Raw genomic sequence first — 13814 nt, forward strand, 5'->3', positions numbered from 1 at the left:
AAAGTCCTGTTCAGATAAAGTGCAGAATCAGTCCAGAAGGTATTAGGAGATGAAGAGTCCTGCTCAGACTTGTTCCTGTACCATGACTTCGAACTTGAATTAAAACGGCTGCGTATTTGTGTAATGTTCGTTCTATTAAAGCAAAGATAAATCAATTAGAAAATAATGTCTAATTTGTTAAGATTATTAAATGCATTGGTAACACTTTATAATAACTGCACTCATTAGCTAAGCATTAGTAAATAGTCAGTTCACGCGTTATAAAGCCCTGTCCCAAAATTAATAGTCATTATTAAGCAGTAATACAGATATAAAATCAATTGTTCTTGGCTTATAAGTACATCTATTACAAAGGAGAGTAAAGTCTCAGTTGTCTTCCTTAGATAAAAAATAAATAAATAAACACAACACAGATTGATGCAGAACTCAGAAATACTTATTTCAAGATGCAATAAAAGGAAACTGTACACTTGAATATATATATATATATATATATATATATATATATATATATATATATATATATATATTAGTAGGAGCCATTTTGGGGATGGTAAAGGTTTTGTCCACTGGGTGGTGCTGCAGAGAAGCTCGTAAGGTGGATTCTAGTTGTATGCAGTCCATAAGGTATGGCTTTGTGTGTACATGTGAACAAGGAGAGGAAACAAGAAGTTTGAGAACACGTTTAATGGATCTTAAGTAATAAAGAAAGACATTTGTTATGCATCTACATCTGTCTGCATGGACTCTTGTTTGTACGTGTTTTAAACTTGCTAACTCCAATTGTCAACGCCATTGGAAAACCAGTACATTATATATATACACAATTGCATAGGTTTATATTTCATTTTCGTAAATAACGTAATTTATAAATGATAAAGAGTTCCTTAAAAAGTATGAAAATACAATGATTGAACTTTATAGCTGAAGAACCAAACATTTACAGCTGTATTTATGAACTGCTTAATAATGTCTATTAAAGGAGTGCTATTATGCTTTTTCACGTTTTCAGCTTTAGTTATACTGTAATGTTGCTGTTTCAGCATAAAAAATTCTGCAAAGTAACAAAGCTCAAAGTACAATTCAAAAGGAGATATTTTATTTAAAAAAAAACCACTTTTTTAAAAACTACAACAAACAAATTATTTGGACTACAACAAGCATTTTCCGGGATTTGTGATGTCACAAAATATTGACGAATGGGATGTAAATTGGTTGAGCTGCACCAGAGAAAACAACGAGTGTGATATATACGTAGTTGACCATGAATACTGGAAGAGAAAAACAAACCTCCTTATATTCAGGTGTGCAGAATTATTAGGCACTTTTCCTTTACTGATAAAATGAGCCAAAAAAAAAAGAGGTTTAACTCAGACTGAAAAATCAAAAATTATAAATCCCCATGAGAAATATTCAACATTAGATCAGTACATTAATTGCAAATTTAACACAAGACCACTGGACAGCAAAATGCTTACTGGATCAGTAAGTTTAGAAAAAAAAAACAGGTGGAGAAGAACAGAAACATGTTAACTGCAAAAGAATTAAGGTTTAAAGTGAAGAATTAGGTGTGACACTATCAGGGAGCATTTACAAATTTTCAGATGACATTTCATCTATCTACTGGTACTGTTAATGCATGGTAAAAAAAAAAACAGAACAAATATGATTATAATACGATATATTATTTTATAATACATTTATAATACATTCACTTGAATAAAAAACACAAAAGCACAAAGAGTCACTTGATCAATGTCACAATGTTCTTAATTACAGACCAAAAAATGTAGAAAAAGTGTGATTGAAGAGAAACAACCCTAGATTTTCCAGGGTATAATAATACAATAAAAATACAATTAATTACCTATCAAGAGGCGGATACTTTCACTTTACCGCATTTTTCGAATTGAGATGCTCCTGTTGAATCTGAAAGAAACCCTCACACACACCAGGATACAACATGAACCAACGGTGTGTGTGGTCTCAGAATTCATCAAAAATATCTTAATTTGTGTTCCAAAGATAAACGAAGGTCTTACAAGTTTGGAATAACATGAGGGTGAGTCATTAATGACAGAATTTTCATTTTTGGGTGAACTTACCCTTTAAGCTTAGTGAATATTATGTACAGGAAACACTAGAAGTAGAGACTTGTACTGCTTGTGGTAGTGTACCAAATAAGCTTTAATTAGCTTTTTAGTGCATAAATTATATAGTTATATATATATAATTATATATAAGTTTTTTCCTATCATCTGTGTTCACTCCTTTATCTTCTGTGGGTCTGACTCCAGATGCATGTTTCTGACCTCCATGTTCACAATCTCTCTGGGTAGCTCAGGTTTGTCATTTGTTATTTGCCATTAATTTTGAACACCATGATTAAGCTTTTTGAAGTGTGTTTGGTTAGGGTTAGAGCACTTTTAGATATATGTACAATATATAACTGGAGTTGATGCACTGACATACATGAAATAAATGTTTTTATTTTGTGTCTGTACAGTTCTTTTGAATAGCTGTCTATGAGAGTCAAATTGACCCGCAAACATCACAAATATTAGAAATAGTTTTTTATTTTGAATAAATGAAGTTCTTTTTAACCTTTTATTCATCACATATATTAGACAGCAGAACGGTTTCCAACACTCATAATAAATCAGAATATTAGAATGATTTCTAAAGGATCATGTGATAGACTGATGTTACATGTGACACTGAAGGCTGGAGTAATGATGCTGAAAATTCAGCTTTGCATCACAGAAATAAATTATGTTTTTAAGCATATTCCAGTTTTTTCTGTATTTTTGATCAAATAAAATGCAGGCTTGATGAGCAGAAGAAGCTTCTTTCAAAAACATTAAAAATAGTAATGTTTCCAAACTGTACTGTATATATATATATATATATATATATATATATATATTATATATATATATATATATATATATATATTATTCTAATAATATATTTTTTGTACTATTTTTTAATATTGATTTTTTTGTATTGATTTTATTTAAAAAGAAGAAAAAAAAAATATTTACATATATACACACACACAAACACACACATATATATATATATATATATATATACAATTACATTTGTGTTCCCGGTGAAGCGAACCCCAACCTTGTGCTTGATAGCGCAATGCTCTACCAATTGAGCAACAGGAACACTGATTGGGGGAACACTGCTGTAGTGTGTTCAGTGCATCATTGACAATAAGTTTGTCCAGAAAGTCCTCTTCAGATAAAGTGCAGAATCAGTCCAGATAAAGGTATTAGGAGATGCAGAGTCCTGCTCAGCCTTGTTCCTGTACCGTGACTTCGAACTCGAACTAAAATGGCTTCGTATTTGTGTACTGTTGGTTCTGTTAAAGCAAAAAAATAAATAAATGAAATAAGAAACATAAATGGTAATAAAACTATTACTATGCAGTGAGCAAAATGTCTGGCATGAAACAACACACAATATTGTAGAGCATGATTGATTATTTAGAACTACACTTTGGATTAACAGCACACAGAAACTAAAATATATAACATTAGGAGTTATTATAACACACCTTTGACCACCAGCTGTGTGCTGTGAAAAATTCCCAACGCGGGGACAAAGCAGAGATACGTTCCTTCATCAGAGAGCTGAAGATCGGTGAGTTTGAGAAAGACATGGCCCTTAAGCTCCTCGTGTAAAACATCTGCTCTGTTCTTATACGCTGGATCCTGCTCCTTTATAGAAACTTTTCCACGGATAATATCGAATACGTTCCTGATGTCGTTGTGTCTCCAGTGGACTGTCGGATGTTTATCTTCAAGAAAAATTTTTCTGTCACTGCACTTCAGGGTGACAGAGTCTCCTTTAACACCTTCAACTACCTGATGCAGAGAGACTAGAAAACATGACTTTATTATTTATTTTTAGAGTTAAATAATTTTAATTATTGACTGCTACACCGGGGTTAAAAAATTTGAGACAACAATGAAAATAGTATCTTATTATTATTAATATTACTATTTCTGGATTTGTGTCATTAGCCAAATAATAAATGAGTGGCATTAATGATGTGACATTGTACTGAGTCAGATGCTCATTACAAAGGAGTGCTGGTGTAAATACAGGAAAAGAAAATGTCATTCTCGATTACGTTATTGAACTTTTAGCTAAAACTGTGTTTTGATGATAGTTTGTAATATAAAAAAAGTAATAAACAAATGCAATGTAAAATAATTTCCACTAGTGTCCTCAAATCTAAACCCCAGGCAGTTTACAGACTGAGCTCCGTTCTTACCTGCATCTGTTAACAGCATCAGAACAAAGATGAAGCAGAACCTGTAAACCAGGAAGAAAAAATGAACTGGGAGAAAAACAACGCTATGTAAGATTTTTGCATCTTCACATTTTCAAACAAAACCAATCTCTACAGTAAACTGTAATGACTGGGAGCCTGAAACACAGCTTCAACGCTTTAACTCTTTGCAGAGGCTTGGATTTGCCACACGTGCCATCTCCTTAAATAAATAATACAATCTGACAGCTCTATACTTCAATCGAAAGAACGACCAAGGACGTGAAACTTTCTATGCACGTCTTTTTTTCTTTCTTTTTGCAATTTCGTTCAAACATCTCGCGTCATGCAGTTTTAATTATTAACTAGCTATTAAACAGGCTATTTAAATACATTGGAGGTTTTTCTTTTGCAAAGAAATCTAGAATTCTACCAAACTGCGATTCAAAGATCGTCTAAATGACACATGAACGTCAAAATCCTAAAAACGCTTCCAAATCTCAACAATAATACTAATAAAAAAGGACAATAAAGAAAAATATATTCAACTCGAGGTGAAGTTTAAATGGATAAAGTCTTACCGTGGATACATGTTGTAGTCTGCTGTGTGTGAGGGTTTCTGAGTCTGACAGATTCAACAGCAGCATCTCATTTTTAAAGCACGAGACACATTTGAAAGATGCGGTAAAGTGAAAGTATCCGCCTCTTAACAGGCGGAGTCCAATAATACAAATCATGTTATTACACACCTTTGACCACCAATTATGTACCTTCAACTACCTGATGCAGAGAAACTAGAAAAAAAAAAAAACATTTTAAGTTCTACAGTAATTGTTTACTAAACGTATACTTACATACATACATAGGTTATATTATATTAAAATTATTATTGATAGGTAAAAATTGATAGCCTGAATGTACTGTAAGTCGCTTTGGATAAAAGCGTCAATGCGTAATTTAATTTTTTTTTTTATTTTATACACACACACACACACATTATTATTATTATACTTTGTATTATTATACCGTAGAAAATCTGTTTCTCTTCAATATTTAAGATCGCATTTTTTCTACATTTTAGGTCTGTAATGAAAAACATTGTGACATTGATCAATTGACTCGTTGTGCTTTTCATTCAAGTAAATGTATTATAAATGTATTATATAATTATATATCAATTTTTTTTTTTTTTTTACCATGTATTAGTACCAGTAGATAGAAGAAACGGCATCTGAAAATCATGAGGGGAAAAATATGCTGAGCATGTCAAGTCAATAAAAGTTCATTAAAAATATTTTGCCATCCATTTCCAAAATCAAATAAAAACAAGCAAAAGTCAACGATATCCTGTTTCAAAAGTGCATTGTTTACTGTGCTCCGCCTTTCTCCACACAGATTGGCTGATTCTGTCTACATTTGATTTTGTTTTGCTACGGTTTCTGTTGCCTGGAAACGGTGTGCAACAGGGTTTGAGACACGTTTTTGTTTTGTTTGGTGGGTGTGTCAAATATGCCTGCCCAATCAGCAGAGACATGTAAACCACGCGATATTAAGAGACAACTCGCACAATGAAATTAACACTAAATAAATTCACAAGAGCAGGGATCTGTCATCGAGAAAATATCAAATCCGGAAAAGTCCCACACCTGACTCTACAGTTCATATCTCCAACTGTCGACAGTGAATGGGTGCCAATAGGTCAGAGTTCAAGGAAGTGATGATGTTTAGGCTGTTTCTCAATTCTTCTTGCTTAACTGACCACAGAATCACAGCATAAGCAGCGGCCAATGAACCATAAATATAACATCACAAACAAATGTCATAACCTATTAAAACATTTGATACTATTATAGATATTATTTACATATAAATGTATAACGGTTTATTATACAGCGTTAACGTTAAATATTTAACTAATGTGCCATGCCATAGAGTGTGCCAATAAAAATACTGCAGACTTTCTCCGGGTCTTCTAACTTTATTAAAATTAAGCAAAACAAAACGATAAATGTTCACTTTCAAGAGCCGTCAAGTACTTGCGAGAGTGAGTTTAAAGCTTGCAGGCTTCCGTACACCGGCCGCCCGCAGCGTCTTCTGGGATTTCTAACGGCTGGATTCTCTCAAGTCTGCACGCGATTCATCCTCGATATCAAGAACACATTCTGGCACTTCATGCATTCTCTGTACTTGCGTTCTTGAGAACTGGAACTGAACTTCGACGGTTAATGTTGAAGTAAAGCAAGGACGCAAGATCGCTAAAGAACGCATATTGACAAATAGCCTTGAGAAACTGTGAGTTCGTTTTGAATTACCAAGACAATGATTGAGATAAATAAGAAGAACTATGTTCCATTAGTCTGGCAATTAAACTGAAATATGGATTACATACAGGGGCGTAGCAAGCTTTTCAAAAGTGCGGGGGATGGATGTGGTTTGTTTATAAACAATAAAAACGATTAATACAGTGACAGAGAGGTACAAAATGCAGGAATTAAAGTTCTCCGGCACTGTGCCGGATTTCCGGCTTGCAGCATTTGGATGGGAAAAATAAATAATCCTACATAAAAAGAAAAAAAAAAAAAGAAAAGAAAAAACACCCACACAGCGTTTTATCTGGTGGTATAAATAATGTAACAATTTACTGTTTTTAAACATTAAAATAATATACACTTTTCTTTCATAGTTCTTCAACAGGTTTTCAAACAATGTCATCATTTCTCACTTTTTTCTCCTCAACAGGTAACGTTACAATCAAACACAACAGGTAAGTATCCACAAAAGTATTCAGCTAATCAACAAACAATGCTCAAGATATCAAAATCAGTTGCACTGGCAATGAACCCATAAATAAATTGCTTAACAATGGCAGTCCCTTCTTCATCACAGTTATGTTATACATCGCATGCCACATAACGTTACATAACCGAATTTAACTAGCTACTGAACAATATCCCAATAATAGCAATTAGCATTAGTCTAAAAAACGAAATATAATAGCCTACCGAGAACACAAGACATGTCAACAAAACGATAACAGAACATCTTCCTAAACGCATATCAAGTTTATTTAAAAAACCTCGAAAGCATAAACACTCATTCAAAGTACCTGGAAAAGGGAAATGTAAATAACCATAACCATAAGTTCCCGCCTCCTCAGCACGAGCTGGCCGATAACACGCCAAGAGAGGCGGGACTTAAGGCAGAACAGCCAATCATCAGCCGGTGTCATGTTTGAGAGGGAGGGGGGAGGAGACAGCAGCAGCAAGCACAGACACAGAGCGGCCAGAAAAAACGGAGGAGCGACTGTAGTAAGGGGTTTGTGCAAAACTGCGGAAAAACTGCAGAAAACATGCGGGTCTTGAACCCTCTCATCGGGAAAACACCCACATCCCCCACGGGTGCGACGCCCCTGATTACTAATACTCAAATTCTGCTATCAAGGGCAAGTTTCTCTTCTCAGGATTGTACCCGGTCTCTTCTTTGGGTCCTTAATAAAAAAAGAAATAACAAAAAGTTAAAAACAAGGAAAGAGTTTGATGTTCTTGGATTAATTTGGGATGCAGTGATGTATATATGGTGTGATTTAGATGAAGAAGGATGTGAAAGACTTGACATACTCACATGAGCTACAAGATTGAAAGTCTTTGAGATATCCCGTCCCTCGCTGGTGATGTGCAGTTTGTAATGTCCATAGTGTTTAGGTGTGATGTTTGTGATGATCAGAGATCCAGTATTGTGGTCCAGATGTAACCTGTCTTTGAATTTGTGGTCATCATGTAGGTATTCCTCATTGTTTGTTTTATCCCATTTGGCTATGACAAAAAATTCAGCGAATTTGTATATTTTGGAATCTGCAAACTTCCACCGTATCAGCTCATCTTCCTTTATTTCAGTGAGATCAGTGTGTAGCGTGACTCTTTCTCCCACCATTGCTATTACAGACTTAATTTCATCTTTCTCCACAAAATTATCTGAAAAAAAAAGTTAGAGATCAAATTTATCAGGTTGATTCTTGCAGGTTGAACAAATCTTACTTGGCTTAAAACTGTCCACGTTATTTTATCAATTGTACTTACTAATTTCAGTCATTGACACTAAATTTTATGGCATGCAATGCGTTTTAAAATGAGGAGGCAGTTCTACATATGTGTGTGTGTGTGTGTTACACTTAATGTTGTTGCATTTTCAATTACAAAAAAAGGGAACAAATATTACTATTTTGTATTTAATTTAATAATTTTAATACTAATTATACATTTCATAGTCTTTTTACGCATTTTTATATTTATTCTGAAATAATAACTAAAGGCAGTAAGAATTAGAACAATATTCTGGAAAAGGTTTACAATAAGGTTTTATTAGATAACATTAGTTAAAGGTGCCATAGAATGCAAAAATCACTTTTGTAAGGTGTTTGAACACAGTTGTGTGGCCGCAGAGTGTGAAAACAACCAGCTTATAATGGTAAAAATCCATTCACTCAATGTTTTATAATCCCAATAATTCATAAACAGTCTCTCCACACTAGATGTTCCAGTATCTCACTACTATGAAGACATAGTCGGTTAAAGTCCTGCTCATTTGTGACGCTCTCTACCCTATTAGGGTATACACAGCCCTGAGTGAGAAGCAGCGGTCTGTCATTACTGTTTTCTTGCTGTAGCTGCTGTAGATACAATGTTAGCACCAAAGAGCCATTAAAAGTATTGTGTGTTGGGATGCAATCATTGGGATGTCTCTAAATGGGAGAGTAGTTTACTTATTTATATAATTAAGTCAATAACACCAACATTTTCTTCATTCAGCTGAGCGCTAGCACGAAAACAAGATGCAGGTATTTTATTGCATGAACCAATTGCTTCCAATCACCACTGATCATTTCCAATTATAGCATGATGGAGGCATTCAGCAACTTTTAAAAGATCTTTAATGCATCTGATTGCATTGACTATTTCTCATGTTACTCCCTACTTAGGATAAACTGTTGTAAATGCAATGTTCTTTATAATGGAATCGGCCATATGAAGTGAGTTGGGAACATTAAAATGGACTAGTTGTACAGTAACTTACTGTTTTGTAAATGTCTCTCCTGTTCAAGTGTTTCTCCATCTGCTGAAAACAAAAACCAGTAATAATGGCTTGCATGGATTTCTATGATGTAGCATCTTTCCAATGTTCAACCGATTAGCATGCCCAGAATTTCTATTAACTACAACTTAACAATAAACACATGAAGACCTTTGTCATAACTCTACTGTTAAAGTTCTTTGTAAAGTTATTGTCTCAGTGGACAGAATAAAGCCACAATAAATATATAAACACAATAGTCAGTCTCTCACCATTAGTTAGCATAATATTTTCTTCTCCATAAGGTTTGCCTTATGCCTTAAAAAACAGTCACTTATTTTAAAAAATGAAGAGGAAGTTAGATCTTTCTTACAAAGATATAGTAAAATATAGCTTTTATTGGTGTCAAATTTCTCTCTAGGTAACACTTACTCTGATGATCTGCTTGTGTAGACCTCCTGTGGTGATAGTAAAAGAAAATACCACAGAAAATACCACACAAAACTAGAACCACAGCCAGAACACTAAAGCAAACCAATGCTATATGACCTGCGGACAAACCTGGTGCTATAATGGAAAGAGACAGTATCATTACACTAAATATATCACAACGATTGTTGTTAAGGTACTCTACATGAACATATCAGCTCTGCTGTACCTGAACATGGTTGACAGAGTTTGCTGATGTCCAGATGTGTGGTCTGGTTTGTGATGGGATTGTTGATCACACAGCTGTAGCTGTTTTTCTCCTGATATTCCACCTCCAGAGGTAGAGAGAGACTGATGCTGAGATCAGACACACTGATACTGGACAATAAACTGTTTCCTTTGTACCAGGAGAGAGTCACATGACCCACATTCACCACTGAACACAACAGTGAACAATATGATGATGATGATGATGAAGAAGAACATTGTGAAGAGTTACTGCTGATGACAGGAATAGGTAGACGAGCTAAAAACATGAGAGAACATGATAGATTTTAATGTCACAATAAAAAAACCCTGATTCAGTTAGATAAATTCACAGCATTGAACACGAATGACACATGCTGTGATTCATGTCACATTTGACTCTTTACGACATAAATCATACATTCAGCTTGCCTTTGTCTCCAAGAGGCTTCTAGAATAACAGTTCAGAGGAAAGTCAGTTGTGAAAGTCAAATGGTGACCAGGCTGAATCTACATGTTACTTTGACTGTTATGTTCAATACTGAAATGCAATGAAATCAAATAGGCTTGCAACAAGACAATGACTCACCAGAAACAATAACACTGAACTTCTTGGGTGTGACCGGTTTTCCACCGATGAACTGTAGTTGATAGAGTCCAGCGTGTTGAGTTGTGGTGTTTGTGATGGTCAGAGATCCAGTCTGACTGTCCAGCTTCAGTCTGTCTCTGAATCTTTCATCAGGACCATCGTAATATGAGATCTTATTAATCAATCTGTTTATTTGAGCTATACGAGTGCTGTCAGATCCAAATGTCCACAGTATCAGCTCAGCTTTCTGTATTTCAGTAAGATCAGTGTATAAAGTGACAGAATCTCCCTCCATCACTGACACTGACTTCACTTCATCCATATAACCAAACACACCTGCAGAAGAGAAACCGCTTGAGAATCACAGATTCTTGTTTAAGGAACAATAGTGACAGATTTTATGCTGGATTTGTCATTTATGTTATATTCAGACTCATCATATGGAGAATATTGGTGTGTGGATATCAAATCTTAACAGGTTCAGATCATATTTCAAGTCCCTCAGGATATTTATCTTTATTTGACTCTCTAATTTTAACACTCACTGTTCTAATTCTATTCTTAAAAAAATCTTTCTAATCTTTTGTATTCTATTTCTTTTCATTTATTATGCAGTTGTGCGTGCGTGTGTGTGTGTGTGTTTGTGTAAAGACTTCTAACACTAGCTTGATCTATTCTTTTTTTTATTCTATCTGTTTTCTTTTTATTTATTATACTGTGTTAAGCTAACTGGGACTTGTTATAGCACTTAAATTTCATTGCTCTTTTGTTGTTTTGATTGCTTCCACTGTTCTCATTTGTAAGTCGCTTTGGATAAAAGCATCTACTAAATGAAAAAAAAAAATGAATAAATGAATATTTCATAGAAACAGGAACAAAAAAATAATAAAACTTGGGCATAAGAAAAAGTGAGTTGCAATTAAGATAACTGAATAGTTCGTGAATGAGTAATTGGGCAAACATCAAGCATTTTCTGAGTTTTAGCGCCATAAAACAGATCAAAACATTACTTCAGAAATCCAATAGGTTAATATTATATTCAAATCATTTTTAGATAGTCTCGAAAACCCATTTAAATCTACTCACCATCCACCAGTAACGTAACAAAAAATAAAACAAACGTCTCCATAACTCCGTACAAGATCAGTAAAAGTTGTCCATTGTAGTTGTTAAACCGCTCCGTCGAGTTTCAAAGCGTTTGAGCAGTTTCTCAAACGTTTGAGCTAAACCGCAACGACACTCAACATAATTTAACTTTTACATATGATTTTGTAATATTTCACCAACTTCAGCTCAGTAGATCGCATTTTGCGAGTGAAACACGAAATGTTCTTGGAAAATCAGTAGGCTAATTCCGATCAAAATAAGGAAGTAGATACATTGAATGGAATCTGTCACGGACAACATTCCACACCTGAGTTCTGTTCCTGTGAAAAACTACTCCAGTGGGTGGAGTTTATGTGAGTAGTCAGTCCTAGTAGAAATATCAGTGCACGCTCCTCAAATAGATGCTTGTTTAATTGATTATTTTGAAATGGTAATGAGTCAATGTTAACCTCCCAATCGCAATTCGTACAGCCTTTGAGTCTTTACTCATTTTCAAAGAAACATCTAAAGACTCATCTTTTTCGCAAGCACTTTACCAACTTAATACTAGCAGTTTTCCTTCTTTTGTAGTCTTTTCATTTATTATTTATTATATTTTGTTGTTGTTCTCTTGTTGATCTGATTGCTTCTATTGTTCTCATTTGTAAATCGCTTTGGATAAAAGCGTCTGCTAACTGATTAAATGTAATCTAAATGTAAATGTTAATTGCAACAGTGTCAAAACGTCAGTTTTTGTAATTTGATAATTCGTTTGTAAGCTGTTTTGCTTGACTGAGTTCAGAAACACCAATAAGCGAATAACCTATGCCTAAGATTTATCCCAGACAGCAAGCAGTTTCGGCCCAGAACTATCCCACATCTGACCCGCGTGAAATCCAAGCGGGCCAAATGTGGGCCAGATCTGGGCCGAAACTGCTTGCTTTATATATATATATGTATGTATGTTTAGCATTTAATACATTTAATTTGAGGGGCATTAATTGTTTTTGAATAGTTTGATCAGCCTATAGTTAGACTACTGGTGACTTTTACTGTAGTGTTTTCACAACAATGCTGGAAACAAATGTTGCGTAATAAATACCCTGCGTCATTTATATGCGTAAACCTAAAAACCTTCTGATGCGGTCTTCTTGGACGTAAAATAAAATAATTTGTAAATAATACTTGTAAACACAAGTACTATCCACTAGAGGGCAGAAAACGTTCAAAGATCACTGATTAAAGATTTGTTTATTAAAACGAACACTATCAAATGTAACAGGCATGTACTACACTTAACATGAATATCAAAACATGCATGACAAACAAGGTCAGAGTAAATGGTAACAGGTTATATGGAAAATAATACAAATATTTAGTGTAAACTGTAAAGTCAAAAGAACATTTATTAATTAAAGATTAATTAACTAATATTCAGTTTCAAAGGTTAGCATGCAGAGTTCACAGAGTTCGGACTCGATTTCTCATGACACCGGGCGTCTGAGGATAGCTCACGGGGCAACCGGAACCGGCCAGGTGTCGCACCGGAACCATTCCGACCGGGAAACATCCTCGACGAAAAGTGTTTCCGCCTGCCTCTCGTCACCCTGTGACATGTGCGCCTGTAGTAGGGTTGTCAACTACACCCTAATTACACAGTGTGTTCACTTCTCAATGCTGTGTGTGTTTATTTATGAGTATGGGTAACCATACTTGGCAAATGTCACGACTTTCACTTTCACCTTCACTATACAGTCGTATGTAAGGGATCTTCCACTGTATATTATATGAGACTCGTTTTTCCCGTAAAGAATCAGAAAAATTACACCTTGTTCATGTTAATTCCCCCTGCAGTGGCATTATGAGCATGCGTGAACTGAGGGGCGTAATGCTTTTGTTACGTTACTAATGCATGACATGTTAATTGAAATTAACTGTCTGACTACCCATCACTAGTGAAAAGTAAGCCGTCCTAATTATTTTTATCCCTTGTAAGTAACTGAAATGGTTACTCCATGCAACTTTAAATTACAGTCTGTCCAGTTAAATATTTGGCTGTAGTTTGTGTTTAAATCACGGTTTATTCAGGGCCTTTCTGCACGAGGTGAA

General features: G+C 34.7%; 2 protein-coding genes across 3 annotated transcripts in view; both read right to left on the reverse strand.

Moving 5' to 3' along the window:
• Positions 1–10: 10 nt before the first annotated feature.
• The window catches only part of zgc:194627 (uncharacterized protein LOC799208 homolog), a 47046-nt gene continuing 33242 nt past the window's right edge, over positions 11–13814 (reverse strand). Inside the window, exons 3-4 of one of the 2 annotated variants that reach the window (XM_052590809.1) lie at positions 3569–3892; positions 11–132 (exon numbers count right to left, since the gene is read on the reverse strand). In XM_052590809.1, the coding sequence (XP_052446769.1) occupies positions 11–132; positions 3569–3892 (446 nt within the window). Of the gene's footprint in view, positions 133–2948; positions 3374–3568; positions 3893–13814 lie in introns of those variants that run through there. The other variant, XM_052590808.1, reaches the window with a different exon arrangement.
• Positions 6269–12041, reverse strand: LOC127988155 (SLAM family member 5-like). Its single transcript, XM_052590762.1, has 8 exons — positions 11706–12041; positions 10620–10955; positions 10014–10310; positions 9788–9922; positions 9628–9666; positions 9359–9400; positions 7910–8259; positions 6269–7775 (listed from the first exon to the last, which is right to left on the reverse strand). The coding sequence occupies exons 1-8, from the start codon at positions 11746–11748 to the stop codon at positions 7725–7727; spliced, it is 1293 nt and encodes a 430-aa protein (XP_052446722.1). The 5' UTR covers positions 11749–12041; the 3' UTR covers positions 6269–7724.

Source organism: Carassius gibelio, chromosome B22 (genome assembly GCF_023724105.1).
Source record: "Carassius gibelio isolate Cgi1373 ecotype wild population from Czech Republic chromosome B22, carGib1.2-hapl.c, whole genome shotgun sequence".
NCBI lineage: Eukaryota > Metazoa > Chordata > Actinopteri > Cypriniformes > Cyprinidae > Carassius > Carassius gibelio.